The 27,120-nt window shown below is 38.3% G+C and overlaps 8 protein-coding genes and 1 non-coding gene across 11 annotated transcripts; 6 read left to right on the top strand and 3 right to left on the bottom strand.

Moving 5' to 3' along the window:
- Window positions 1-505: 505 nt before the first annotated feature.
- Window positions 506-2,594, top strand: LOC9314478 (cytochrome b561 and DOMON domain-containing protein At3g61750). The gene is made up of 4 exons (XM_002878364.2): window positions 506-1,012; window positions 1,126-1,525; window positions 1,610-1,899; window positions 1,991-2,594. The coding sequence occupies exons 1-4, from the start codon at window positions 806-808 to the stop codon at window positions 2,285-2,287; spliced, it is 1,194 nt and encodes a 397-aa protein (XP_002878410.1). The 5' UTR covers window positions 506-805; the 3' UTR covers window positions 2,288-2,594.
- Window positions 2,595-3,302: 708 nt separating this feature from the next.
- On the top strand, window positions 3,303-9,889 carry LOC9314477 (histone-lysine N-methyltransferase ATX3). 2 transcript variants are annotated; one of them, XM_021025150.1, is made up of 23 exons: window positions 3,303-4,775; window positions 4,864-4,919; window positions 5,003-5,180; window positions 5,579-5,698; window positions 5,789-5,839; window positions 5,929-5,997; window positions 6,091-6,182; window positions 6,320-6,412; window positions 6,615-6,750; window positions 6,860-6,932; window positions 7,019-7,118; window positions 7,217-7,341; window positions 7,535-7,680; window positions 7,774-7,878; window positions 8,013-8,077; window positions 8,165-8,390; window positions 8,498-8,584; window positions 8,694-8,738; window positions 8,818-8,907; window positions 9,003-9,089; window positions 9,168-9,242; window positions 9,313-9,416; window positions 9,497-9,889. In XM_021025150.1, the coding sequence occupies exons 1-23, from the start codon at window positions 4,050-4,052 to the stop codon at window positions 9,585-9,587; spliced, it is 2,940 nt and encodes a 979-aa protein (XP_020880809.1). In that variant the 5' UTR covers window positions 3,303-4,049; the 3' UTR covers window positions 9,588-9,889. The 2 variants fall into 2 exon arrangements, with proteins under 2 accessions (XP_020880809.1, XP_020880808.1); XM_021025149.1 differs by having other exon boundaries at window positions 3,304-4,775; window positions 5,771-5,839.
- Window positions 9,890-10,108: 219 nt separating this feature from the next.
- Window positions 10,109-12,532, top strand: LOC9312706 (probable F-box protein At3g61730). The gene is made up of 8 exons (XM_002878362.2): window positions 10,109-10,493; window positions 10,927-11,126; window positions 11,202-11,246; window positions 11,398-11,562; window positions 11,645-11,692; window positions 11,805-11,975; window positions 12,064-12,171; window positions 12,262-12,532. The coding sequence occupies exons 1-8, from the start codon at window positions 10,234-10,236 to the stop codon at window positions 12,342-12,344; spliced, it is 1,080 nt and encodes a 359-aa protein (XP_002878408.1). The 5' UTR covers window positions 10,109-10,233; the 3' UTR covers window positions 12,345-12,532.
- A 214-nt stretch (window positions 12,533-12,746) lies between these two features.
- LOC9314476 lies at window positions 12,747-15,339 on the bottom strand. The gene is made up of 6 exons (XM_002876591.2): window positions 13,926-15,339; window positions 13,685-13,838; window positions 13,506-13,582; window positions 13,367-13,421; window positions 13,174-13,262; window positions 12,747-13,060 (listed from the first exon to the last, which is right to left on the bottom strand). Exons 1-6 carry the CDS (start codon window positions 15,147-15,149, stop codon window positions 12,929-12,931), a joined length of 1,731 nt encoding a protein of 576 aa, XP_002876637.1. The 5' UTR covers window positions 15,150-15,339; the 3' UTR covers window positions 12,747-12,928.
- An 82-nt stretch (window positions 15,340-15,421) lies between these two features.
- LOC110228307 lies at window positions 15,422-17,241 on the bottom strand. Of its 2 annotated transcripts, none has more exons than XM_021025193.1 (3): window positions 17,159-17,241; window positions 15,778-15,954; window positions 15,422-15,673 (listed from the first exon to the last, which is right to left on the bottom strand). In XM_021025193.1, the coding sequence occupies exons 1-3, from the start codon at window positions 17,190-17,192 to the stop codon at window positions 15,567-15,569; spliced, it is 318 nt and encodes a 105-aa protein (XP_020880852.1). In that variant the 5' UTR covers window positions 17,193-17,241; the 3' UTR covers window positions 15,422-15,566. The 2 variants fall into 2 exon arrangements, with proteins under 2 accessions (XP_020880852.1, XP_020880853.1); XM_021025194.1 differs by having other exon boundaries at window positions 15,811-15,954.
- LOC9314474 (putative RING-H2 finger protein ATL21A) lies at window positions 16,127-17,250 on the top strand. The gene is made up of 2 exons (XM_002878360.2): window positions 16,127-16,822; window positions 16,961-17,250. The coding sequence occupies exons 1-2, from the start codon at window positions 16,150-16,152 to the stop codon at window positions 17,245-17,247; spliced, it is 960 nt and encodes a 319-aa protein (XP_002878406.1). The 5' UTR covers window positions 16,127-16,149; the 3' UTR covers window positions 17,248-17,250.
- Window positions 17,251-19,847: 2,597 nt separating this feature from the next.
- Window positions 19,848-21,604, top strand: LOC9314473 (RING-H2 finger protein ATL22). The gene is made up of 2 exons (XM_002878359.2): window positions 19,848-20,746; window positions 21,101-21,604. The coding sequence occupies exons 1-2, from the start codon at window positions 20,038-20,040 to the stop codon at window positions 21,535-21,537; spliced, it is 1,146 nt and encodes a 381-aa protein (XP_002878405.1). The 5' UTR covers window positions 19,848-20,037; the 3' UTR covers window positions 21,538-21,604.
- A 391-nt stretch (window positions 21,605-21,995) lies between these two features.
- LOC9314472 (FT-interacting protein 1) lies at window positions 21,996-24,941 on the top strand. Its single transcript, XM_002878358.2, has one exon. The coding sequence runs from the start codon at window positions 22,287-22,289 to the stop codon at window positions 24,660-24,662; it is 2,376 nt and encodes a 791-aa protein (XP_002878404.1). The 5' UTR covers window positions 21,996-22,286; the 3' UTR covers window positions 24,663-24,941.
- A 2,105-nt stretch (window positions 24,942-27,046) lies between these two features.
- TRNAG-GCC lies at window positions 27,047-27,117 on the bottom strand. Its single transcript has one exon. It is a non-coding gene; the product is annotated as a tRNA-Gly (tRNA).
- Window positions 27,118-27,120: the final 3 nt, after the last annotated feature.

Genomic DNA, 27,120 nt, shown 5'->3' with positions numbered 1-27,120 from the left:
GAGTATAAAGGTAAAGAACAGAGAATCGTATGACCTAAAATCTTAGGTTATGCTCTGATACCATGTCAAAAACCTTGTTTCTGTATAAAGGTTTTCTTATGCTTCACGTGATGGAGGCTTAGCCTTATATACATACAATGAATCAATATTAAACCTAGATACATTAGGGAAATAACCAAACTATACATAAGTTATTTCCTAATTGCACAATAGACCCCATATATCCCAATAATATCTCCTTCCCGAAAAGAAAAGAAAAGAAAAGATGATGTTGATCGTGGCACTATCCTGACCAAATATACCTAATGAGTAATGATTTTCAGAATAAGACTGATCCACCTCCCACTCTGGTCCAGTTTACGACCCCACTCTCTCCCTCCCATCTCTGTCTTCTTCTTTTTTTCCCCTTAAATAAGCAAAGTAAAAAACTCCAGATTCTCCATATCTTAGAAATAATTTCATAATTTCTCAACCTCAAATAGCAATTGACAATTGTTTTAACTGTCAAAAAAAAAAGCAATAATTTCATGGCATCTTCTTGGTATTTTTCTGTCGGTTCACGTGTCGATTTAGTGACAGAGGGGACATAAATTGTCCGATACTTAACCAGTGAAACATCAACTCCAAGTATCTTTCTCAAAATCCAACCGGAGCTGATTTAAAACAATTTGATGATTATGATTGATCGCCATCTTCAACCACTTTCACCACCAAACTCAATCACTCTTCTTCTTCTTCAAGTAAACATCACCCAAAAAGCCTCCATTGTTCCTTGCTCCTTATCGTCTCTGTTTGGATTCCAACCATGAGAACCTTTGTCGGATTTTACATCCTCTGTCTCTTAATCGGACAAGATCTGCCTTTTCTAGCTGCTGATGACGCCAATGTCATAAACGATTCGACCCAGAATCTCTGTTTTGCAAACCGATTATCCGATTTCCTCCCTCCACCGTACAGCAATGTCTCCGATAACATGCCCTGTACTCCTCTATGGAACACATTCGTCTTACGGGTAAACCAAACAAATAATAAATAAACCAACTTTTCCTAAAACCCATAATTTCGATTTTCAATTTCTCTGCTTTTCAATAAACCTTTAATTTTCTGGGGTTCTCTGTTTCGCAGTATTCAGAAAACAGAGACAATGTGATGACGATTATAGTATCCGCTTTATACACAACCGGGTGGGTTGGAATCGGATTCTCGAAAGAAGGAAGAATGGTTGGGTCAAGCGCGATGGTCGGGTGGATTTCGAAAAAGGGTCACGCCAAAATCAAACAATACTATCTCCAAGGAACGGAGAGAGACCAAGTTGTGCCTGATCAAGGAGAATTGCAACTAGAAAAAGTCCCTCCGGTGGTGGCTCTTCACGGAGCAATGATTTACTTAGCTTTCCAGGTGAAATTCTCCGTTAGAGTTCCTCAGAGAGCCGTCATATTAGCCCTTAGCACCGCTTATCCTTCCAAGCTTGGCCGTTTGACTAAGCATGATGATAAAACTACAGTCATCGTCGATTTTTCCAAAGGTAATGTATAACAATTTAAGTCCATATATATACATGTTAAAAACAGGGGACAGTTCAATACGTGTGTGTTGCTGGTCAATGCAGCAAGTGGAGCAACCTCCATGAAGACGACAACTTCTACGGAGAAGACAAAACATGGAGTAATGGCGATACTCGGATGGGGTTTCTTACTTCCCGTAGGGGCAATCCTCGCGAGATATCTTAGACATAAAGACCCTCTTTGGTACTATCTTCATATCGGTTTTCAATTCACGGGATTTATCTTCGGTTTAGCCGCTGTTATCCTCGGGATTCAGCTTTACAATAGGATCCAGCCGGATATACCTGCGCATCGAGGCATAGGGATCTTTCTTTTAGTTCTTAGCATTCTTCAGGTTAGAGAATCAAGACTTGCAAGTCTCTCGAGTTTAAGAATCGAAATAAAATTTTTGGTTTCAATAAATGGAATGGAATTTTGTTTTGCAGGTTTTGGCTTTCTTTGCACGTCCACAGAAGGAGACAAAGATGAGGAGATATTGGAATTGGTATCATCATTGGATTGGGAGAATCTCTCTCTTCTTTGGAGCAGTGAACATTGTTCTTGGAATTCGAATGGCGGATAATGGAGGAGATGGATGGAAAATTGGATATGGATTTGTTTTGTCAGTGACATTACTTGCTTTTGTTGTTCTTGAAATATTCAGGATTCGTGGCTCTATTGGTTCGCCATCTTCTCACACCCCTCCCTCGTTTGAGGCACATCCAAGTTCTACTAGTGTCTGATTCAAGATCTTCTGTTTTTGTCATTCGTTTGTTTCTTGTACATAAAGGCACCTTTTTTTTCCCCTGGTTAAAGCCATTATGGTCATTGAATTTTACAGTCGATAAGTGTTGGTTTTCTAGTGGAAATCGGTCTTGGTTTAGAGAGCAACATGATGATTTTTTTTTAAGGTTTTTTTTTTCTTTTTGGATCTCAAATTGTTGTCATTTGAAGATGTAAGTTGAGTTTTGTAGGTTGTTGTTGTTCCTGAAAAGTGAAAACATGTATACGTAAATCTTTCATTCCTTTTATGAGTTACGATTAATGAGAGTTTGTAAAAGTGCATAGACGTTCCTAACATTTTGGAGGCCCTAACGATTATTCAGTCTTATTTGAAATGAAAAATATAATTTTCCTCAATTGTCTGGAATATTAGCATGCTAGGGATTATATAGTTCATTGTTTTTATGATGGCAAAAAAATATGAGAAGACAGCAAAATGGGATTTGATATGTGTGGTGGTAATGTCAGAATGTTCCATGAGAAACATACCTCCCAAGTGGCTAAGTCTATACACCATAATTGTAACTAAATATAATCTTAAAGATACAATAATTGCCAAAAGTCAGTTTTCATGAATAGTATATATGAGTGCAAATGGTTGTCACTTATAAGAATAAGATAAAAAAATTTAGTAAAACAAATGGGAATGAATTTTTTTAAAATTTATCTTCTTTGTTTTTTAAGTAATGTAAAATGGAGTTGAAAAAATGATTTTTACATTTTCATCTTAACTGGTAAAACCATTTGCAGCACCCTACAAATTATTAACATACGAATACAAAGACTACTGTACATGAAATTACCAAAAAAAAAGACTACTGTACATGAATTTTAAAATTTCAACTTGCAGATTTGTAGAGATTAGAAACTTTGATCATTTTGCCCAAAAAAAAAAAAAAAGAAAAAAAAAAAAAAGAAACTTTGATCATTAGATAAACAAAGCTCACATGCTATAAACCCAATTAATAAAAGAAACAATTTAGGCCCAATATGTAGCCCAACAAGCTTTGATTTTTCTCATAATTTGTGAGAGAAAAGAAAAGAAAAGAGAGAGTTATATAACTGATGCGCCACGTCGGATTTGAGCAAAAGCCAGTTTTCGACTTGGCGCTCTTGTACGCCTGAAAATTCGCAGTCTTCCCTCGTCCCCAATCCCTGGAGCCAAACACTGTTCCATTCAACCGCCACGTCATCATATCTTGAATTTTAATTTTCGTTTTTATTATTGTTCAAGCGAATTAATTTCAGAATTAACCATAAAATAATCGGGAAAAATATATAAACCGACGACGGTCTGTGTCTCCTTCACCAGAACACAAGATCCTTCTCCTCCTCTTTTGTTTTCCTTGGCCGTCGATTTTAAGGTTTTATCTTCTCCGTTGTGAAACCACTGATAAGGGAATTTACGAGGAGGATTTGTTTTGTTTCTCCGGCGTTTTAGAGTTTCACGATTTCTCCGTCGTTTGATTTCTTAATTCTATCCTCTGAGGGAAACGAGAATTTGGTTTTCGCTTTCGAATTTAGGGTTAAAGAAGCGGTTTCGCATTGGGTTCGTTGAGTCTTGAACCAATTTGCGAGAGGAATTGAAGCGTTTCGAGTTTTTTCTTTTTGTTTCCCGGAGGTCCGAAGTGCGAATCTGTTTTGTTTGATGAAATTAGGGTTTTGGAATCGGAATTTGGATGGTCGTTTATGTTGATTAGTCGACGATTGCTGAGTTAGGACATGATTTTGAAACGTACCTTGACATTCGAGAATCAGAATCTGAAGCGGTGCAAAATTGATTCAGAAATTGAGTATGGGAGCAAAAAGGGTGAGATTATGGTGTATAAGAAGAGACAAAGAGCAACCGTGGATCAACCATGTAGTAGAGAACCCGAACTTCTTACAAGTAGCTCAAGCTCCTTGACCAGCAAAGATTCCCAACCGTGCTCCGACCAGTCCAAGTCTTCGCGTGGCAGAGTTCGAGCGGTTCCTTCAAGGTTCAAGGACTCCATTGTTGGTTCATGGAAATCTGGCCGTCGCAAGGAAGAGTCGACGGAGTCTAGTCATGATGACGACGTAACTCTGGGGAAGAAGGTCAAAGGTTTCAGTGGAAGCTCGAAATTGAATCGCAGCAAAGACTCGAAGCTGTTTCCACGTAAGGATAACGGAGACAGCAGCGAAGTAGATTGCGATTACTGGGATGTTAAAATTTCCATTTTGTCTTCCTCCGACGATGCTAACTTTGGTATACCGAAAAAGCCCCACGCAACGCGTAAGGGCGTCTACAAACCAGAGGAATTTACAGTCGGCGATCTTGTCTGGGCCAAGTGTGGGAAAAGATTCCCTGCATGGCCGGCTGTGGTGATCGATCCGATATCGCAAGCGCCTGATGGAGTCTTGAAACATTGCGTCCCAGGCGCAATATGTGTCATGTTTTTTGGGTACTCCAAGGATGGAACTCAGAGGGTAATATACTAATCTCTGTCTGTCTTCAAGCTTGCGTTTGATGCATTTATTTGTACTATCTTCTTCTGAAACTTCTGCTCATTAACAGGACTATGCATGGGTCAGACAAGGAATGATGTATCCATTTACGGAATTTATGGATAAGTAAGTACATGAGACGCTCTTTCTGGAAATCTTTCATATTTGTCTGTTTGTTTCTGTTCCTTAAGAGTCTTTCATCTCTTCAGATTTCAGGATCAGACAAACTTGTACAATTACAAGCCAAGTGAATTTAAGAAGGCACTAGAGGAAGCAGTTTTAGCAGAAAATGGGGTCGAGGGTGATTTTGGAGATGTTGAAATTAGCTGCCCAGATTCCTCTGCGACGGAATCCGACCAGGAGTATGGACCTGCTTCTAGAATTCAGGCACGTTTTCGTGACACATATTCCTTTTCTTTTTTTTTGGGTTAGATGTTCAAGCTTGCTCTTGTAATTGATTTGGGAGGACAAAGTAAATCAATTCAGGACAGAATCTTACTTTAACTCTCACCAGTCAGTTCTATAAGCATCCTGTATAATTCATAATCAGTTCTATAAGCATCCTGTATAATTCATAATCACTTCTATACGCATCCTGTATAATTCATAATCATCTTTCTGTTCTAAGTCATAATCAGCTGGTGATATACTTTCTGGTCTAAGTCATGAAGGCATTATACATATTACATACTACATAGGCGTGGACATACTGTTTGTATCTGACTCTTTTACAGTTATTGGGAATACATCCCCTAAAATGCTATGCTGATTTAATTATTTTGTAGGGTTTATGTCATGAGGACGTAAGGACCTGCGACGGTTGTGGCTCAGTAATGCCATTAAAATCTCTAAAAAGGACTAAAGGCTCACAACCGGAAGAGCTTTTATGCAAACACTGTTCAAAGGTTCTTAGCAAAATTTCCTTACTATTCAGTTTTCTTTGGTCAAAAGGAATTGAATCTTAATTTTTGTTTCAGTTGCGGAAATTCAATCAGTATTGTGGCATCTGCAAGAGAATATGGCACCCTTCAGATGATGGAGATTGGGTGAGAATCTCTTTGACCATGTTTGGTGAAATACTGACCTGAGTAATAAACTATTACATCTATGTAGCTGACTTGATTTGATGTATTAGGTATGTTGTGATGGGTGTAACGTATGGGTACATGCTGGATGCGACAACATTACGAATGAGCGCTTTAAGGTGCAGTTATACATCTCCGTGCATCTTAACTTTTGATTTTAAGTATTGAAGACTATTGTCGAATGGCTGTTCTAATTTGGTTATCATCTTAAGGAACTGGAGCACAACAATTACTATTGCCCTGATTGTAAAGTCCAACATGAGCTTTCACCAACAATATTAGAAGAACAGAAATCAGTGTTCAAGTATGTTGTTAACATCTCATGTTCTCTCACTTTAGTCTTCTGGAAAACAATATGTTCTCCTGCTTTTATTATTTGCATTGTTCTATTGCTAATTCTTTAATTTGCAAAATTTCCTCTTCACAACCTCGTTGGGACAGGTCTACAGAAAAGACGACAGAGACTGAGCTGCCTGATGCGGTTACTGTAGTCTGTAATGGCATGGAAGGGACATATATCAGAAAATTTCATGCGTAAGTATTAGATGCATCAGCTTTATTTCAATTCCCTCATTTGAGCAGGATTTTGTTTGCTCATGACTACACAATGCAATGCCGTAATATGATTTTTTCTCTGAAAACGACAATTCTGCGCTTGATCCTAGACTTCGGTTACCATTCTCTTGTTGTTCCAGAGATTAGAACAATACATTTATCTTGGAACTATTGTTTTCAGAATTGAGTGCAAGTGTGGTTCATGTGGGTCAAGGAAGCAGTCACCAAGTGAATGGGAACGCCATACAGGCTGCAGAGCCAAAAAGTGGAAGTATAGTGTAAGAGTGAAAGACACAATGCTACCTCTAGAAAAATGGGTACATTCCTTATGCTTAACTCTCTCATAAACTTGCCCTTATATATACCCCTGAAATTTACATGCATGATGTCTATAAGAAATTTACTACTGACAACAAGATATTACAGATTGCAGAATTTAGTACCTATACTCTAGAAACCCAGATGTTGGATAAGCAAAAGATGCTCTCTATGCTGGAAGGTAGATTATAGCTCAACTCCTGGCGTCCTTCTTTTGGAGTTTAAATTTGCTAGGAAACTTGCTTACTACTTATTTTATATGCGCAGAAAAGTATGAGCCAGTCAGGGCTAAGTGGACGACTGAAAGGTGTGCTGTATGCAGATGGGTAGAAGACTGGGAAGAAAATAAAATGATCATCTGTAACAGGTTACTTTATGGCATTTTTTGGTTATACTGAATTCTACAGCGATCTTATAACCAAACATGAGACATAAATATGTAAATCTGACCAAATCTGTCTTCAGATGTCAAGTGGCTGTGCACCAAGAATGCTATGGGGTAAGCAAATCTCAGGACCTCACTTCCTGGGTGTGCAGAGCATGTGAAACACCAGACATTGAAAGAGAGTGTTGTCTTTGTCCCGTAAAAGGTACTACTGCAGAATTAGCTCTCTTTATGATTTTATTCCGATCTTGCATTAGTAATGGTTTATTCTTGACTGTCCTGTCACAAGATTACATTAAGTACAGTCATTCTGAGAATTCTCTTTTGGGTAGAGGTGCTATAAATTGAACTCATTTTCCCTATTTCTATCTCTTTCCTGAACTCTTCCATTTATGCAGGCGGTGCTTTAAAACCAAGCGACGTCGAGGGTTTGTGGGTTCATGTAACATGTGCTTGGTTCAGACCGGAAGTTGGGTTTTTGAATCATGAAAATATGGAGCCCGCTGTCGGACTTTTCAAAATTCCAGTAAATTCATTTCTTAAGGTATAATGAAATGCTAGAAGTAGAAATTGTAACCAATATGTTTTATTAGAATTGTATAATATACGTCTGATATTTTCTGAAAACACCTTTTAGGTTTGCACAATTTGTAAGCAGACACATGGTTCCTGCGTGCATTGCTGCAAGTGTGCCACTCACTTCCACGCAATGTGTGCATCACGGGCAGGTTACAACATGGAGGTTAGTCCTTAAACTACTTAGCCTCTGTGTGAATATGATAATTTTCATTCTTCACGTTAAAACCGTTGCAAAGGTGTTCTGTTAGTTAATCATCTTAGGAATGTGTAACTGATGCTGTTGTCTATGGAATTTAGTTGCACTGCCTGGAGAAAAATGGTGTGCAGAGAACCAGGAAGTCAGTTTACTGTTCATTTCACAGGTTTGTTTTTCCGACATATTCTTTAATTGACCTGTTATGTGATATTGGGACATACTGATCGCCTGTATCATTTTACCCACTATGTAGGAAGCCAGATCCAGATAGTGTTGTAGTTGTGCACACACCCTCAGGCGTATTTGGCTCTAGAAATTTGCTTCAGAATCAATATGGGCGCACCAAAGGTTCAAGACTCGTTTTGACCAAGAAGATGAAGCTTCCAGGTTTTGAAACCCAAACCCAAGCCGAACAGAGTCGTGTATTTGATTCTCTTTCTGCAGCAAGATGCCGTATCTATAGTAGATCAAACACAAAGGTATGCTTCTGGGGATCTTGTTTATTCTTGGACGTTGGAGAGTCTTTCATTATTAACTATTCCCTAGCAAAGCTCCTACTTCATATCTGTTACTGCTGATGTTTCAGAAGATTGATCTGGAGGCTATATCCCACAGGCTTAAGGGACCAAGCCATCATTCTTTGGGTGAAATCGAGAATCGAAACTCTTTTAAGGCAAGTTTCTCATTCAGAGCTCCATTCATGTCAATGTTTTGCTTTCTTGGGGCAATTTTTTCTGAATATCTCAGCAAGATCTTAATTTTCTTTTACCTTGTTACACCAGGAAGCAGATTTTACCTCATTCAGAGAACGGCTAAAACATTTGCAGGTAAACATTGATTCAATGAGTTAATATTTTCTCCATCTTGTTATCCTAAAATATTTATAAACAATATTATCTTCTTCAGAGGACGGAAAATTTTCGAGTCTGCTTTGGTAAATCTGGCATACATGGATGGGGTTTGTTTGCAAGGAATAGCATTCAAGAAGGAGAAATGGTATCTAGTTAACGTTGTATTATTCATGATTTCGATATGGCTAAATTGAAATTCTTGAGGCAAACTAACTACTGATTATCAAAATTCTTGTGCAGATCATCGAGTATCGTGGGGTGAAAGTTAGGAGAAGTGTTGCAGATCTAAGAGAGGCAAACTATCGTTCTCAAGGCAAAGATTGTTACGTAAGTTTCGATTGCTTGCTACATTAACAATTATCCGCTTCATCTAATGGTTAACTTATTTATTATCTAACAACGCAGCTATTCAAGATAAGCGAAGAGATAGTAATTGATGCCACAGACTCTGGAAACATAGCACGATTGATCAATCATTCAGTAAGTTCCCTAAATTGACACACAAGACCAAAACCTGGTAACTTACTAACGATGTTTATGTCTTGTGCAGTGTATGCCCAATTGCTATGCTCGTATAGTGAGTATGGGTGATGGAGAAGACAACAGAATCGTCCTCATTGCAAAAACCAATGTCTCAGCTGGGGAAGAGCTTACGTAAAACATTTCTCTTCTCATAGAATTTAGATTAAATCCATATGCATTAACCTTAATCATGAAAACTCATTTTTCTGCAGGTATGATTATCTCTTTGAGGTTGATGAATCTGAAGAAATCAAAGTGCCCTGCCTTTGTAAAGCTCCAAACTGCCGCAAATTCATGAACTAGAGCTCTCTCAAGTCTAAACCATTCTTGCAAACGTTCAATCTTGCTTTGGTAATTTGAACAGTAATGGCGGTGGGAAGTTAACCGGTTTTTTTCCTCGGCGGCTAGTTCACGGGAAATCCCGTGGCATCATGCTGACTTCTTTCCGATTGATTCATTAAAATGTACATCCGCTGGATACTTTTCCGGCGTAGCAATTTTGTAAATGTCTAGAATTCATCCACTCCAAGAAAATAACTTCACAGCCAACAAACTAATGTTCCAAAATGTTGAAGTGTTAATATAGCTTTTAATATTTTCCATAATACAGATTTTGAATTTTCTATAAATTATATCGATTTGCTAGGCTTACAATATCTTTGATTTTTCATAACCAAGGTAAACCACACTCTCGGTTAAGGTTCCGTCTGTTGGTGCTAAACCGGGTTCGAACTAATTTAAAAAAGATTTGAATTTTAAAATATACAGTCAGAAAGTTTGTTACAGGGGTAGATACGTCATTTGGAATTCGAAAATTTCAAATTCGCTGTGTCTCCCTCGCGGGTATATATCACAGCTACACGTTCAGAGCTAAAACCAAATTCTGAAACAAATTTTTTCGCTTAACAAATTAGCGACTAGTGAGATACTGAGTGAGAAGAGAGAGAGAATGAAGCTGAGATCTGGTGATGTTGAAGGAGATAGTAGAGGGAAGAGGATCGTTCCGGTGGGAGACGGAAATGGTGGACGGAAGAGAAAATTGGTGCAGAGCAACGAACAGAAGAACGATCTTCAGAGAGACGAAGATGGTAGAGCGAAGAGAAGAATCGTTCAGAGCAGCGACCAGAAGAACGGGAAGATCCTCAGAGGAATTCATGGCTGTGTATCTCCTCGGTGCTCTGCTCAGACTTACCAGTCTCGCTTCTCATGGTACTTTTCTTCCTCTCTCTCTAGACTACACGGAATGTCGATTTGATGAACGAGATAGATCTGTTCTCAGATATTTTGTTTGGGCTGAGCTCGAATTTGATTTTGAAATATTTGTACGGCGTTTAATCTTACTGTATTGGATGGATCTAGGAAATGGAGTTCGATCAATCATCTTCGGTATCTTCTGGAAATGAAATCTCGGAATCAATTTGATTTGTGTGAGAATTAGATGCTTATATCGATATTGTGTCTGTGTGGTTGCTGAAACCTGGGATTTGAGTTTTTCTTCATATTATTCCGCTTTCAATGATCAAAAATTGAATTCAGATTCAAACGAGGAAGAATTTGAAAATCAATCGTTATATCTCCTCCAATTTCGAATCAGGTTTATCTCTATATTCAATGTATCTTATATCTTTCTCTGCAAAATCAGGTTTGAGCAAGATATATGGACATACATTTCAAGGTTTTTGGATGGTAAATCACTGGTGAAGCTGGGAGCAACAAACAAATGGTTCTACAAGATCGCAATGGAGGATACTGTTTGGAGGTTTGCCTGCTTGCGTGATCTTCAGGTCCCTCAGCCGTTTCCCGTTTCTTCCACCTGGATTAAGATTTATGCTTCAGCTTTTGGTAAGTTTCACATCAATATCCGAGTTATACATTCTTCTGCAGTGGTAAACTAAGAAACGATATGGAAAACTGCAGATGGGAGTCACTCTTACTTGTTCCGTCAGAAGGAGAAGCATATTGGTTAGTCCATGAATTCGATTCATCATACTCTCTTACTCTACTAATTACTCATGTTAAATATAGATGCTGTACACATCTTTGACTTTGAAGTACTTCATTTGCTGATCACAGACTCATTTTGATCTGGTTTTGTTTGACACTGTAATTATAGATTGGATGCGGATTGGTGCCTTTGTTCTTGACTCTCGAACTTCACTCCTGACTGAGAGTTTGAGTGGTCGTCTGAAAGTCCCAAGGGAAGGAACCATAGAACGAATGTTACAATCCAGTGGTTCATGTGTTATCAACGACATCAAAAGCGGTATTTGGATTGCGGGTGAGAAAATTTTCTTATTCATGATCTTCAGAAATTTGGCAACTGCAGGAAAAACTGTAACATGGCTTATCTCATGTTCCAGATTTACAGCTTGTGCGTTGCCCTGTTTGTGACCTCAGTACCTGTGATGGTAAAAGACACTAATCAACTCTTCTGTTGCTGAAACTTTAGTTTTGATGTTAGTCTATTAGTTTCTGCAATAACTAATTACAACTAAGATTGTTTCTATTTACTATGTATAGGAACAATGCAAACACTTGATGCTAGGCACATTGAACTGTTCCTTAGTGAAGGCTACAAAGATGGAAGCTGGGATTACAATCTTATTGGATCTCATAAGTTACAGAAAGACGCAAATGCAGCTTGTGGAGCCATATTTGATCTCAAACACCTTAAAGAATCTTCATCCTCAGGTAACTTAAATCCTAATTACACTCTTATGTTCCTTCATCCTCTTTAAATCATTATCCATCTCATATCTTTCACATGAAACCTCTATAGGTATTCTCAACCTCAAGTCTTGGACCGGAGAGGCAGATGATTCCCAACCTAAAGCAGTTATCGCACCCCATGCAGTTGCTGTTCACACAAGATTGCAAGAAAACGAAGGTATATGTCCAAATCACATTGCATAATCAACCATTTTTATCTAGGAAGTAAGAAGCACAATTACAATTCTTTTACAAATCTTAATTGCAGGAATCCTTGTGAAGTACCACACAATGAAAGCAGGAACAGACGGTGACATTGTTTCCATCAGAATCTCCCAGCAGCTTCTCTGATTCCTTCACAGTGCATTGTCTCAAAGTCACACAAAGCTTTAAGTATTTCTAGTATTCAAATCCTTTTCCTCTTCAGTAAAATAAAGATATACATTTATTTGTCCCCTGAATATTGTATGTTGCAAGAAAAATCTGACTGATTATTGAACTTCTATACAAAACACAAACCCAATGAATATTTAAGAAGATTTAATGTGGACATATATATGATTGGCAAGATGATGACTTGCGCTTTATAATAAGATAAAAAGATGTAGAAAAAATGAGCTGGTTTGATGTTCCGGTTCAATAATCTCATTAATGGGAAGACAACAAAGAAGAGAAGCTGGAGCCAATTGTTCAACAAGCCGTGGTTGCAACAATGGTTCAGGCTTGAAGAGAAACTCTATTAAGAATCGCACATTGATCAAGAGAAACTTAAATTGTACTTTTAGCTCATATGTATCCAAAATAAAGAAACAAAAGAGCACAATTTGAAAATCTTTGGCTTTTCGATAGTTTGGTTTACTCAATAGTCATAACAGCAACAACAAAAAAACAGAACAAAGAGCGCAATGACAATGCACCGGTTTTAATGGTGGTTTTCAAGCTTCCATCGGGAGCTCTCCGCAGGCATAGATTCTGCAACCTTTCTCCTGAGATTCAAGTGTCCTCACAAGCTTCATACCTTCAATGACTTGTCCAAACACAACATGCTTGTTATCTAACCATGGAGTCTGCACAAGAAGAAGAAAACAAATATCAAAAAATTTTGAATCAAAATGTAAACGCAAACATATAAAAGATCAATGAGTTTACAGATGATGCCAAGAGTGTATGAATCTTTTACCTTGACGGTGCAAATGAAAATCTGGCTTCCATTATTAGTATTAGGACCAGCGTTTGCCATGCTCAAGATTCCAGCTCCAGTATGCTTCACTGCAAATGCGGAATACGGTAAGTATAAAAAGCATTCAAAACCTCAAAGAAGAATATACAATATTCACAAAACACCAATAACTTTCTTTGTTAGTAGTACTCACGGGTGAAGTTTTCAACTTCAAAGTTGGCACCGTAGACACTTATACCTCCAGTGCCCTGTGAGGTCGAAAAAGGACAATTTAGCAAGATATATCACATAACAAAGAATCTTATATGTAATAAAAAGAAGAAAAACTTTACATTTCCCTCGGTGAAATCACCTCCTTCCTTGATGATACGGTGGAAGGAAGAACCCTTGTACCCGTAATTTTTCTCACCTGAAGAAAACAACAATTTCATTTTAGTCAATGGTTCTGTTTACCTACAAAGTGCCAAACTTCAAACATTTCATTTCAGAGTTCAAGATACATAGATCTTACCAGTACACAAGACACGAAATTTTTCAACGGTTTTAGGCACAACTTCTCCAAAAAGACCCATCACAATTCTTCCAGCAACTTCACCTCCAATTTCCACATCAAAGTAAACCTTGCTTGTCACTTTAGCTTGAGGCTCTAGTATTTCTTCTTCCTCCTATTAAAAAACAAAACAAAAAGACACAAGTTCAAGAAGAATCAACACAAATCCATAAGCAAAATTCTGTTTGTATGGGAATCTTACCGCCACCATTGATTTAACACAAGAAGCAAGATCACCACGGGCGGTGAAAAGAGCCATCAACTCAGCCACAAGCTCCTTGTCTTCGTGTTTTCTCACAAATTTTTTCAAGAAACTCTGATTTGTACATATCAACACAGTGGCGGCAGAGGGGAATTCACTTCCAATTAATCCTTTCGACATCAAAGCTTTAATTACGTTACACCTTGGTAGAATCCTCTCCTCCATGCTGTAAGACAGCATCTTAGGGCACAAAGACCATTTCATCTCCTTCATCAGAAAGTCAGCCTTCTTCTTCACCGACTCTGCAGAATATGCAATGCATGGAGGATGTCGTTTTATCATCATCTTGAACTCATCTCTGCTGAATCCTAGGCTTAGAAAGGTTTCACTGGAGTTTAATATATTCTTCTCCGGGAGTGCCAGAATCCTTGGAAACTTCTTGAAAAGAGACCATACATCCCCCACAGCAAAGCCTAACCTCTTATAGATATTGATCTTTTCTTCTTCTTCTTCTGTTTTGTCACTCATTTTGTAAATAACTTTTAGAGCCTCGACAAACTTTGGCTTCGTGGGATCAAGACCCTTACCAACAACCTTGTTCACTGTTTCTTCAAATCTTCTTCTTTTCCCAAAGACAAGTTTGTTATCAGATGTAAGCAAGGATAACAAGAGATTCTGAGGCACACCAAGTTCTCTCAAAGCCCATACATTTCTCATGACATTCCCCTGCATACCACCACCCTTTAGTGGAGCTAAATTTCCACTCTTATCTGCGGTTGTCATGTATTTGAAGACATGATAGTATAAGCCGGCAGTTTTAGTCCCTTCCATTCCCAAGATTTTAGGAATTTTCGGTAGGATCTCAGAGAGTTCAAGACTTGTAGCTCCTCTAGACCGCAGAAACTTAAGCTTGGGAGCAATGGACTTGCGAGCATCTAAGTCAAACAATGGTGGGTAACTCTCAACCATGTCGCCGAACTGAGAATCTGTGAACCCATGACGTCTAAGAAGAATCAGAATTGCATCTTGCTTGGAGTAGACTAACCTCGTTAACCTTTCTGTCTGTTTTAGAGTTAGACCCTCGTAAGCGACGACTGGCAAATTCCTCCTCCATTTTCGACCATCACTTACGGAGGAGAACGTTCTGGGAAAAGCAGAGAATACATGTTTTTGCACTGAACCTCTCAAAAGAGACTTTCTTCCATGGATTAACAGAGAATGCATGACTGACCAAATCTATCCTGCAAATCTGATCGAGACACCTAAAACAAAAAAACAAATACAGAATCTTTTAGGGTTTAAGAGTTAAGACAATACGTTGGGCCATTTCTAAGTGGGAGTAAATGGACCTTGTTTCATTGTAAACGGGCCTTGTATATGAATAAAAACAACGTTCGAATTAGAAATGTCAAAAAGAAGATATATATATATATATATATTTTTTCCTTGTTTGTTAATCAAGAGAGTTCGTGACAAAATCGAAATTCTTATAAATGAAACTTCTTAATTTGTTTGCTGCCTCTTTGTTATTAGCGGAGTTCATGCTTAACCAACTAGGAATTGAAGAGAGTGAAGTTACAAAGAATATGGCTGAGGTAAGTGATTTTTCAAAATTCTTGATTCTAAACATTTTCCTCTGTCTCATACATTTCCACATGAAATCTCTGTAGGTATTCTCAACCTCAAGTCTTGGACCGGAGAGGCAGATGATTCCCAACCTGAAGCAGTTATCGCACCCCATGCAGTTGCTGTTCACACAAGATTGCAAGAAAACGAAGGTATACAACTTTGCATCATCAACCATCTTTATCTAGAAAAAAGGAAGAGAAAACACAAAATTTCTTTCTCTTACATATTTTAAATTGCAGGAATACTTGTGAAGTACCACACAATGAAAGCAAGAACAGACGGTGACATTGTTTCCATAAGAATCTCCCAGCAGCTTCTCTGCTGATTCCTTCACAGTGCATTATCTCAGAGTCACACAAAGCTTTAAGTATTTCTGGTATACAAATCCTTCTCCTCTTCACTAAAATAAAGATAAACATTAGCCCCTCATTAAATTTTTTACAACTTTAATTTACGATATGTTGCAAGAAAAGTCTGACACATACCAATGAATATAAGAAGATTTATTCTATACCAAATTAGATATTTACTGTTTTCTGACTTTTCCGTTGTCTATAAGTATGTAGTTACAATTCCCTTAGTGCCTTACCACAATATGATTTTCTCGAAACAATTCCCTCTTCTTCTCTTTTTCTTCTTCTTCTTCTTCCCTCTCCTAAATGCCTCAGAACCAAAACGTTGCTACAGTTCCTCCACAGGAGGAAACAACCTTGACGTTAGGTTCCCTTTCTGGCTACCCCCTGAGCAATCTTCTTCCTGTGGCTACCCAGGATTCAACCTCCATTGCACCGATCGTCATAAGACAGCCTTAAAGCTTCCAAACTCCGGATCATTTCTCGTCCGAGACATAAAATCGCAGCGTATTCGCCTCAGCGACCCTGATAACTGCTTAGCCAGGCGGCTTCTCAGCTTCGATGCTTCAGGGTCTCCTTTTTCTCCTCTTCACCTTGTCAACTACACTTTCTTGAGCTGTCCTACCGAAAACGTCAAATCCTCTTCTTTGGAACCCATCCATTGCCTTGGTAACTCCACAACCTCCTTCTTAGCCACACCTTCAGATCTCACCGGTTCAATGCCGTCCTCTTGTCAAATCTCCAAGACACTACTTCTTCCGGTCTCTTCACCACTCGCAGTTGACCTCAACAAACAAGACCTCTGGCTGAAATGGGACTCACCGGATTGCACAGGTTGTGTTGATTTTAGTCCGTTATGTGGCTTCATAAACAATACCACCCTCAAAGTCAAATGCTTCGCATACGTTGATTCCGGTACCCCATATAATTTCTTCTCTCTTCCTATTAGTTCTCACATATACACCCCAACTTGAAATCATAATCTTGGCCTCATCAAGAACATTTTCTCTTAAAAATGAAATCCAATTTTCATTGACTTTTTTTTTCTTTCAGGAAATCCCTGGTTAATAACGTTAAAGATATTGTGCTTATGCCTATCGGTACCATTCTTCCTAGTGATAACTCCTGCCCTCTGTATTATTTTTATCCCAATCCAAAACCAAAAATCCAAGAATGTCCCTTGGCGAAATGATACTCTCTGTCCCATTTGTTTATCAGAATACACAAGTGAAGAGACCGTTAAGTGCTTACCCGAATGTGAACATTGCTTCCACACCGAATGCATCGACCCGTGGCTCAAGTTGCATAATTCTTGTCCGGTTTGTCGGAGTCCATATTGATTGTTTATCGTAATTGTCTGGTGACGATGTTGCGCATTACGCAATTTCAGACAAATATTTCCCAAGCTTTACTAAATAATGGATGTGAATTTGTCTCCAATCTTAGCTAGTAGTCTACTAGTCTTTGTCTAAGTCAAACCTTGAAGTACGTGAGTCACACGCACGCGTGTCTAAGCGAGTGAGCGTAGTAAGTTATAGCGTTAGCTAAACGAAGCCAAAATTTGAGACCCACATCATAGGGCTCAAAACAAAATTCTAGGCCCACTTCAAACAAAATAATAGGCCCACATAACTAGGCTTGAAATAATATGGGCTTCAATGTCTATTTTCTATCAAGTATACCGACTTGTCAGAACTGAGATCAGTCGCATCATACCGGAGAGAAATTGAAGCGGTAAACGGATCAGAAACAAAAACAAGGACGTAAAGTGTGATTTTTTGGATATTCAAACCAGAAAATCCCTAGATTTCGGGGGAATTTCTTCAGTAAAAGTGTTCATTAGCGATGAAGAAGTGCCCATATTTTTTCTTAAAAATTTGTAAATTGACATGAAATTTCTAATAAATGGGTCCAAAATTTTCAAAATTATATTGTTTTACATAAAAAGGCATGTATATTAAAAAAAAAAGGGCAAAAGTTAATTACAAAATTGTCCTAATTTTAACCAAAAATTTGAAAAAAATCTCAAAAAAAAAAATTAAGTAAGAAAAGATCCAAAAGAAATTTTTTTGCCTAAGGGTCCAAATATATGTTGAGCCGGGGTTGATATCCTTCACTAGAAACTCAATCTTCTTCTTCACAGAGTCTAGAGAATATGTAATACATGGAGGATGTCGTTTTACCATCATCTTGAACTCATCTATGTTGAATCCTAAGCCTAGAAATCTTTCAGTCGAGTTTAATATATTCTTCTCCGAGAGTTGCAGAATCCTAGGAAACTTCTTGAAGAGATACCAAACATCCCCTAAACCAAAGCCTAACCTCCTATAGATATTGATCTTTTCTTTGGTAGTTTTGTCGCTCATCCCATATTGATCTTTTCTTCGGTTTTAGTACAATCATATAAGTACTCGAATGTAAACCAAAATTTAGTCCAAGCACATATTATTAGTTAAAACACTTAGTCTATCACTATAAAAACACATTCGTCAAAGCAATTGCAACACCTAGTTTTTGTTTCTTTAGTTGAAACACAGATTTGTAAATTTGGATTGTTGGAAAATTACCATTAGACTCATACATATTTATAGTTTTGTAAATTAGGATTGTTGAAAAATTACCAATATTTTTATTTTTATTTTTATGTTTAATTAATAGAAAAATGTATTTATTGTTGTGTTGATTTTATTTGTTTTGTATGAACATTTAATTATGGTTTCAATATAACCATTTTAATTTTGTATTTAAATGCATCAATTCCAGTTTATATATTACAAATTTTGCTCACATTAATTCTAGTTTATAATTTGAAGTAATTATTTTGGTAAGTTTAGGATTCTTTAAATGTGTTTGGCAATTGGTGTTAAAATAATCAGAATAGATAATATCAGGAAATATATATGTGTTTGGCAATATCTATAGTAAAATTGAAAAGAAAAACAAAACAATTGGTGAAAAAAAAATGTGGGCTTGCCACATTAGCAAAAGTCGAGGCCTAATTATTGAGCTTCAAGCAAAATTTGAGGCCCACATAGTTGGGCTTGAAATAATATAGGCCTCATGTTTATTTTCTATCAAATATACCGCTTGTTAGAACTGAGTGATCAGTCGCATCATCCTGGAGAGAAAATTAAAGCGGTAAACGAATACATCCATGTAAAGTATGATTCCTTGGAAATCTCTAGATATTGGGCGAAGTAAGTGGCAAGCCCGGTCCACCACACATTCCCAAGACACATGGATATTGGGCCTCCAAAACTTTTAAGATTTTTAGTAACAAAATTAGGCCCCAAAATATTTTGTTATTACAAATATAGGCTTCAGTTTTCCGAAATTTTTAGATTTTGTCTCAAAGTTTAAATTTTATCTATTTGTTATTGCAAAAATAGACCTCATTTTTCTGAAGTTTTAAATTTGGTCTCAAGTTTTAACTTTTATCGATAAAACCCATCAAAACAAATTTGTTTTGTATTGTGCTAAATATTTATCAGGGCCGACACTGGTAAGTGGATCCGAAGAATCTATCATCGTCGGAATTGATTACTACGCCGGAAATTTCTTCAATGGTTCTTCTCATTCCGGTTAGGCTTCTTCCTTCCTCTTGCTCGATATTAGGGTATCGTGCTTTTTGGTCTCGTAATATAGAAGATGAAAGAAAAGCTTTTCCTTTGTTTTGGTTACGAATCTGCCGCAGGGTTCATAGCCTTTTGCATAATCTTCATCTTCTAGTAACTTAAGCTTACTCTTATATCTTTTTTTTGTCGTCGTTAATATTTTCCTTTGGCTCACACTTCGTCACATGAAAATGTTATAAGGTATTCCTCCACCTTCAATTTTAGACCGGAGACTCAGACGATTGTTTCCATAAGAATCTCCTAGAAGCTACTATGTTTCTTCTTCTTCGCCATCCAAAAGCTTTTAATTTCAGGTTTGCAAAATTCTCTTCCACTTCAATGTTATATCCTCCTTGAATAATCTGAGGAACACTTCTTGAGCTCTTTTAATGAAGAAATATAAAACAATAGGACGACTAACTTAGATAATATTGTTGTCTGACTTTTTCCATTAGTCTATAAGTACCAATTTTTCTCAGTTTTTAATGTTCCCATCCCTTAGTGCCACACCACATTATGACCTCAAAACAACTCCCTCTCCTTCTCCTCCATCTCTTCTTCTTCTTCTTCTTCTTCTTCTTGCCCCTCCTAAACGCATCAGAACCAAAACCTTGCTACAGTTTCTCATGTGGCCAAGGGAGCGTCGTTGTCCGTTTCCCTTTCTCGCTATTCCCCTACCAACCTGAGTCCTGTGGCTACTCAGGATTCAACCTCCTATGCACAGGTGATGGCAAGACTGCCTTAAAGCTTCCTAAGTCCGAACCATTTCTTGTCAGAGAGATCGACTATGAATCACAGCGTATTCGCCTCAACGACCCTGAGAATTGTTTGGCCAGACGGCTTCTTAACTTTGACCCTTCGGGGTCTCCTTTTTCTCCTCTTCGCTCTCGCAACTACACGTTCTTGATTTGTCCTAAGGAAGCGAACGTCACTGCATCCTTCAGAGCCATCGATTGCCTTGGTAACTCCACTTCCTCATTCTTCGTCGTGCAGTTGGATCTGGTTGGTTCGATGCCGTCTTCTTGTCAGACCTTTAAGACATTACCTCTTCCATTTTCTTGGTCTGTCGCCTACACGGCATTCCCCGGTGGCCAAAACAGTCGAGACCTGTGGCTCAAATGGGACTCGCCGGATTGCAGAGATTGTGAGAGGAGGACTAATTCGAGATGTGGATTCAAAAACAATACTTCGCTCCAAGTCGAATGCTTCAGTTCTGCTAACCCCGGTACGTACGATCTCAATTCTTCTCTCTTCTTTTGTACTTCACAACATTCCAACTTGAAACGACATCATCTACTTTTGGGAATCTTCTTTCCCAAGGAATCCATTGATTGTGGAAAGCTTCAAATCCAACGAGTTGTTAATTTTTTTCTATTCTTTCGGATAGTCAGTCAGTTATCTACCGATTAAACAACGAAAAAATGAAATCTAGTTGGCTTTAAATAATGACATCAAACCATTGACTTTGATTAATTAATCAATCAAATAACAAACATGAGAGAATGTCGTAACATTAGAATATATGAATATATGTACATACAAGTTTCACCGTTGACCCGTTTTGTTGTTTTGAAAACAGGACTTCACAACACAGGCTTACAAGTACTAAAGATAATCTGCCTCTCCCTAGTCGGACCACTCACGGCCTTGACTTTTTGTGTCGGTCTTGTCATGTGCAGTTCCGAGAGAGTCTCTTCCCAGATACAACACGCAGTGGTTGCACGCCTTTCTGGATCCGTAACGCCGCAGCCAAGCGATGAAGTCGCAAGGACGGGTCTGGATGAGTCTACGATTGAGTCATACAAGAAAGTTGAGTTAGGGGAGAGTAGGAGACTCCCGACCGGATCAAATGATGTTGTATGTCCCATTTGTTTGTCAGAATACGCAACCAAAGAAACTGTTAGGTGTTTACCTGAATGTGAACATTGCTTCCATACCGAATGTATTGATGCGTGGCTCAAGTTGCATAGTTCTTGCCCGGTTTGTCGGAGTAATCCATCTCCTGCGCGGGATTAATTGTTTTGAATAACGTTTGTATATAATTTGGATCTCTTGGATTCTCTAAAAGATTTTTCGATGCATCTCTAAAATGTTTTATTAGATACATTTCAAGGTCTTTGACCAAAAAAAAAAAAAAAGATACATTTCAAGGCCCATAATTGCATTAAAAACTCTGTGGAAACGAAGCCCAAACACCAAGTTTACTAAAATAAAAATGCAAAAGGAGAATTCGTGGATTTTCCTTGGCAGATTATATAAAACCACAAAATTAGGAAAGTTAATGGGCTATGAGGAAAGAAGATATGAGATATAACTATATAAGCATTCAACTCTTTGTGTATATGCTATATATTATATAGTATCTCACTTGCTATATGTAAAACTGAAATTATTCCATTTCTCTATTCAACTCTTTCTGAATATTCGTACGAATGTATATATTATATATATTGTATGCATAGATGTGTGTTATCAAAAAGAATAATCAAGCCTAAAACTCTATACTCTGCTTCATCGTATCAGACACAGGTTCGTGATGAGTTTCTGTTTGGCTCTCTTGATGATCCCTCTTGTGCGGGAAGTAACTTGGAACTTGAAAACTGTTGATACCAATTCTTGTTCCCCATAGATTTGTATTTGCTTCGGGTTTCTTGTTTAGCTATCTAAGTCAGTTCGTTTAAAGATTTATTACTAATTCGTGTGTTTCCTTAGGTCTGAAATTCATTTTCTTATTCATATCTCTCTTTCTTGTTTTTGTTTCAGAGATGGCTGCCAATAAAGATGAATTCTCCGTCAAGCAAATCTCTCCAAAGCTGGGAGGAGAAAGAGGAGCTCGAAACCGTTACGGCCCAACTTCTTCACACGACCTCGTCGAGCAGATGGAGTTTCTTTACGTAGAAGTAATCCAAGCCATACGGAACTCTGCTGTAAACCCTATAGCCCGCACATGTATCCCCATCGTCGAAATCACTCTCGGAAACTACAAATCCTCTACCAAAAATCTGCCAATTGGACCAAATATGGATTGGAACCAAGTCTTTGCTTTCGACAAAACCAAAGGTGATGTCTTGTCGGTTACTCTTAAAGACGGTCCGACCAATACCGTAATCAACAAGCGCAACTTCAAGCTGGCCGCGGATATTCCGACTAGGGTTCCTCCAGATGCAAGAATCGCACCGCAGTGGTACTCTATGCATAATACCGAAACCGATTTTTACATGGAGTTGCTGATGTCAGTTTGGTTCGGTACACAAGTCGATGAGGTTTATACAGAGGCTTGGTTTTCAGACGCCTCTGAAGTGAGTGCCGGTTACGTGATCAACACGCGACCTAAGGTCTACCTAGCTCCAAGGCTCTGTTATGTTAGGGTTACCATTGTTTCAGGTCACGATTTGATTCCTACGGATAGAAAACGGACTCCTTCGGTTTACGTGACAGCTACTCTAGGTCAAGTGGCTCTAAAAACCGGAGTTTCTTCCGGGACGAACCCGTCTTGGAACCAGGATCTAATCTTTGTTGCATCAGAGTCGTTAGAAGGAACTGTCTACATTAGGTTAATCGACAGAGTCGACGATCAACACGAAGAATGCATAGGGATATTAAAGAAGAAGCTCTCAGAGATGACTCCGCTCAAAGTTCCAAGTTCCGCACCGGCTTTGTTCTACGACATTGAAACGCCGGTTAAGGTCGAACCGGCAGGCGATTCGAGGAGGTTCGCTAGCAGACTCAAGATGAAACTAGCCACTGATCAAGCTTATCACGTCGCTGATGAATGCACCCAATACTCGAGCGACTATAGAGCTTTTGCTAAAGGGTTATGGCCATGTCTGCTCGGGAAATTAGAAATTGGGATTTTGGGTGCGACGGGTTTAAAAGGAAGCGACGAGAAAAAACAGGGTATTGACAGTTACGTAGTGGCTAAATATGGGAATAAATGGGGCAGGACTCGAACCGTGGTTGATAGTGTCTCACCCAAGTGGAACGAGCAGTATTCGTGGGATGTTTACGAGACGTGTACGGTATTAACGCTTGGAATCTACGATAATCGACAAATCTTTGACAAGAATCAGGCGAACGATGTTCCCATCGGGAAAGTGAGGATTCCATTGAACCGTGTACAAAGTGACTGGATTTACACTTGCTCGTATCCGATTCTGAAGTTGGGAAGCAGCGGACTGAAGAAAATGGGAGAGCTTCAGCTCGCGATACGCTTTGTTTATGTTGCGCAAGGGTACGCACGGTATACAGCTCCTTTCCGTTTGATGTTACCGAAAGCTCATTACAAATCTCCATTGTCCATGTCTCAGATCGACAAGTTGAGAGCACAAGCTGTTGAGATTAACTGTGCGAATCTTGCGAAAACAGAGCCGGCGTTGAGAAGCGAAGTAGTGTCGGATATGTTGAAGCCGAAAAATAAGAGTTTCAGTATAAGAATAACCAAAGCTAATTTTGATAGGCTTTATAGAGTCCTTAAGATGGTCTTTTGGTGTGTTTCGGTCATTGCATCGGTCAGATCCACGACAGAATTAATTCCCAAAGTCATTGCGTGTTTTGTCAGTCTTGTGTTTCTTTTTATGGAGTACTGGATATATTGGTTGGCGACTTCGTGGGTATTTGGGATTTGCATTGTGCTTATACTTCTACGGGAAATTGTCAAGTCCCCGGGGAAAATATATGACTGGTTGCCTTATTGGATCGTCACTCCTCCTCCTCCATTGATTCTCGTCGATTTGAAGCTACGGAAACTGGACTCGATCAACCTAGACGAGTTAGCCGAAGAGTTTGACTCGTTTCCGTCGGCGGAGAACGATGTAAACATTCTTAAGATGAGGTACGATAGGTTGAGGAAGATTATGGAGAACGTCATGTTACTAATGGGAGATGCTGCTACACAAGGCGAACGGTTTCTAGCGGCTTTTAAGTTGCTTGAGCGGCCATTGGTTTTGATTGCCTTCTTGGTCCTCTGTTATGTGTACATGCTCGTCGCTTGCCTTATTTGGGATATAACACTTGTTCGTAAGTGGGTTTTTATGGCATTTGTTGTCCACTGGGTGCAATTCCCGTGTGTCCGCAATAATTTGCCCGAGGGGAACCTCAACTTCTTCAGAAGATTGCCGAGCAACGAAGACCTCATGTTCTGAGACAATTCTCTAGGGTTTTGTTTTTCCTTCTTTATTTTTTTGTTTTGTTTTATTTTGCAGCGACTATTTCTCGACCGTTGATTTTTTTTCTTTTAAAACGTAACGATGAATTAATTAATACATTGATTTATTATACTTTCAAATCTCTTGAGTTCTACGTCTCTCTTCGACAGGGAAAGGAAAAAAAATATCATTTCTTCATATCGAATTACCGGAATATGAAACACTGTTTCCATACCAATTGCATCGATGTGTGGCTCAAGTTGCATAGTTAATTCGTGTCCGGTTTGTCAGAGCAATCCCTCTTCCAGCGCGTGAAGGGTGCACCTAACTTTGTATGATTTTTAGATTTGGGTCTAAGGTTAATTGTTTTTGAAAAATATCTGTAACGTTTATGAATTCAAAAGCTATGCATACTCTAAAACATTTTACAAAATAGTTAGATTGATTACCACATGTATCCCTATGAAATCTCCAATACTGGATCCAAAGAGAAACATAGCCAGTAGGCCTGGGCAAAATATTCGTTAGATCCGCTTCGACTCGGTATTCGTTTTGATTCGATTCGAAAAATCCGAATATCCGTAAAATTTTGGAGCAAAGCAAATAGGAAAACGTAGTATTCGTAAAAACCGGAGCAAATAACAAATATTGTTTTTTTTAAAGTCGGATATCCGCTTCGATCCGTATTTTTCGATATATATTAGAATATATATATATATATATATGCATATCATAATATATTTTTGGCTTGTATTTGTAAACTCAGTTTTTCATCCTTCGGACTTGTGTATGTGACACAATTTAATAGTTTTTATTAGTGAAGTGGAATTTATTAAAAAAGAAAAATTAATATCCCTTAAAATAAGAAGTTGGAATCCTACGACGATTTATTTTTTCCAAATTTTATCTTTTTCTTTGTAGTTTTACACACGAGCGGTTAGCTTTTTAGGGTTTTAATAGGTGTAGAAGTATCGAAGCGGATATCCACAAATATCACAAAAAAAATCCGGATATTCGATTTTCTGAATATCCGGAAATTTTCGGATCAAAGCAAATCACAAAATCAAGTATTCGGTTAAAACGAATCGAATAACGAATATCCCAAATTTTCTGGATATCCGCTTCGTGTCCGGGCCTAATAGCCAGGATAATGACAACCGTGATGAGCACAACTCCTACAGCCACTATTTTCCCCAAACTTGTATCACAGAAGACAATCCTGACAAACGCACAAAAAAAACAGAAATCCAAACCGATTTCGGTACACACTGATGAGGTCTGAGGATATACAAACTTGTTTTTCTCTTCTTAATGTTCTGTTTTTTTTTTTCTGTGTGTGTGTACTGTGATGTAATATAACAAGAAAAAAATTTATCTTCAATCTAATGAAACTTGAATAATTTACAAATTAAACGCGTTTATATTTTAATGTAATCGAAGTTCACGTGCATTGTGAAGTTTGAGGGATAGAGAGATCAAGAAAAGAAAACTATGACTCGTAGTTTCTTCAATAGTATAGAGATCATAGTTTGATCCTCTTTGATGCATTCTAAAGAATGAATATGTTGTAAAAATATTAATGAATTCAAAACTATTTCGGTATACATTTTCTTTTAAATAAATGTTTTATAAATTAGCTGTGATAAAACGGGCATAGGCCAACCCACTCTTATTCTTCAGAGAGAGAATGAGACTTCCGGTTAACCGGAATCAAATTCCGGTGTTAGCTGGTTTTTTGATCTATACATAGTTTCCGACTTTGGACAGATCTCTCTTTACACTTAGTCGGATTTTAATAATTTCCGACTTAGGTGGGTTCGTTTTCCGGCTAAGATCGGATTGTGTTTTTCTGTTTTGTTCTCTCCTCTTTCTACAAGTTCTCAGTTTAAATCCCGCTTGCTATCGATTGGTTTCTCTCTTGTTTATCCGTTAGCTTAACTCTTCTCAAAAGTTAGAGTAATATCTTCGTCGTTATGCGAAGTGGACCTCTACTTAGGTCTTGGGCGGAGCTTCTTCCTTTGAGTTTGGGTTGAGATGAAGATCTGAAAAAAATCTCCTATTGTTCAAGAAGGAAACAGCGGATCCAATTCGATTTGCGGTGGTGATATTTGTAGAAGGATGGCTCCAAGGACGTGACTTTAAGCCTTCATCTGGTGGTTAAGACCGTCGTCGGCATAGTCTTGACGACAAATTGAAGAATCGGCGGTGAGCAACCGGTGGTGTTCTGGCGGCCGGCGGTTTTCTCGCTTACATGAATCCTTTAGGTTTTTGCATCAAACACGTGTCATCTTTGTTTGTTGGGTTCATTTTAAAATTGGGCCTTAAAAGGATCTGCCCGTTTTGAGTTTCGTTATAAAATGAAAATTGCCGATAAAAACATTTGCACCAGCCGGGAATCGAACCCGGGTCTGTACCGTGGCAGGGTACTATTCTACCACTAAACCACTGGTGCTTT

This window comes from Arabidopsis lyrata (genome assembly GCF_000004255.2).
Source record: "Arabidopsis lyrata subsp. lyrata unplaced genomic scaffold ARALYscaffold_5, whole genome shotgun sequence".
NCBI lineage: Eukaryota > Viridiplantae > Streptophyta > Magnoliopsida > Brassicales > Brassicaceae > Arabidopsis > Arabidopsis lyrata.
The sequence above is the reverse complement of the archived record's forward strand: the minus strand, read 5'-3'. Positions and strand labels throughout refer to the sequence as shown.

Coding starts and splice junctions, on each gene's coding strand:
- LOC9314478 (XM_002878364.2), top strand. CDS start 806: ATGAGAACCTTTGTCGGATTTTACATCCTCTGTCTCTTAATCGGACAA. Junction 1,013..1,125: donor GGAACACATTCGTCTTACGG/GTAAACCAAACA, acceptor TCTGTTTCGCAG/TATTCAGAAAACAGAGACAA. Junction 1,526..1,609: donor CATCGTCGATTTTTCCAAAG/GTAATGTATAAC, acceptor TGGTCAATGCAG/CAAGTGGAGCAACCTCCATG.
- LOC9314477 (XM_021025149.1), top strand. CDS start 4,050: ATGATTTTGAAACGTACCTTGACATTCGAGAATCAGAATCTGAAGCGG. Junction 4,776..4,863: donor CCAAGGATGGAACTCAGAGG/GTAATATACTAA, acceptor GCTCATTAACAG/GACTATGCATGGGTCAGACA. Junction 9,243..9,312: donor CACGATTGATCAATCATTCA/GTAAGTTCCCTA, acceptor TGTCTTGTGCAG/TGTATGCCCAATTGCTATGC.
- LOC9312706 (XM_002878362.2), top strand. CDS start 10,234: ATGAAGCTGAGATCTGGTGATGTTGAAGGAGATAGTAGAGGGAAGAGG. Junction 11,127..11,201: donor GATTTATGCTTCAGCTTTTG/GTAAGTTTCACA, acceptor GGAAAACTGCAG/ATGGGAGTCACTCTTACTTG. Junction 11,247..11,397: donor TCAGAAGGAGAAGCATATTG/GTTAGTCCATGA, acceptor CTGTAATTATAG/ATTGGATGCGGATTGGTGCC.
- LOC9314476 (XM_002876591.2), bottom strand. CDS start 15,149: ATGCATTCTCTGTTAATCCATGGAAGAAAGTCTCTTTTGAGAGGTTCA. Junction 13,263..13,366: donor TGAAGTTGAAAACTTCACCC/GTGAGTACTACT, acceptor CCGCATTTGCAG/TGAAGCATACTGGAGCTGGA. Junction 13,061..13,173: donor TTTTCATTTGCACCGTCAAG/GTAAAAGATTCA, acceptor CTTCTTGTGCAG/ACTCCATGGTTAGATAACAA.
- LOC9314474 (XM_002878360.2), top strand. CDS start 16,150: ATGATTTTCTCGAAACAATTCCCTCTTCTTCTCTTTTTCTTCTTCTTC. Junction 16,823..16,960: donor CTTCGCATACGTTGATTCCG/GTACCCCATATA, acceptor TTTTTCTTTCAG/GAAATCCCTGGTTAATAACG.
- LOC110228307 (XM_021025193.1), bottom strand. CDS start 17,192: ATGCATTCGGTGTGGAAGCAATGTTCACATTCGG. Junction 15,955..17,158: donor GAAGCAATGTTCACATTCGG/GTAAGCACTTAA, acceptor TCTTTATTTTAG/TGAAGAGGAGAAGGATTTGT. Junction 15,674..15,777: donor ATTCCTGCAATTTAAAATAT/GTAAGAGAAAGA, acceptor TTGTGTGAACAG/CAACTGCATGGGGTGCGATA.
- LOC9314473 (XM_002878359.2), top strand. CDS start 20,038: ATGACCTCAAAACAACTCCCTCTCCTTCTCCTCCATCTCTTCTTCTTC. Junction 20,747..21,100: donor CTTCAGTTCTGCTAACCCCG/GTACGTACGATC, acceptor TTTTGAAAACAG/GACTTCACAACACAGGCTTA.
- LOC9314472 (XM_002878358.2), top strand. CDS start 22,287: ATGGCTGCCAATAAAGATGAATTCTCCGTCAAGCAAATCTCTCCAAAG.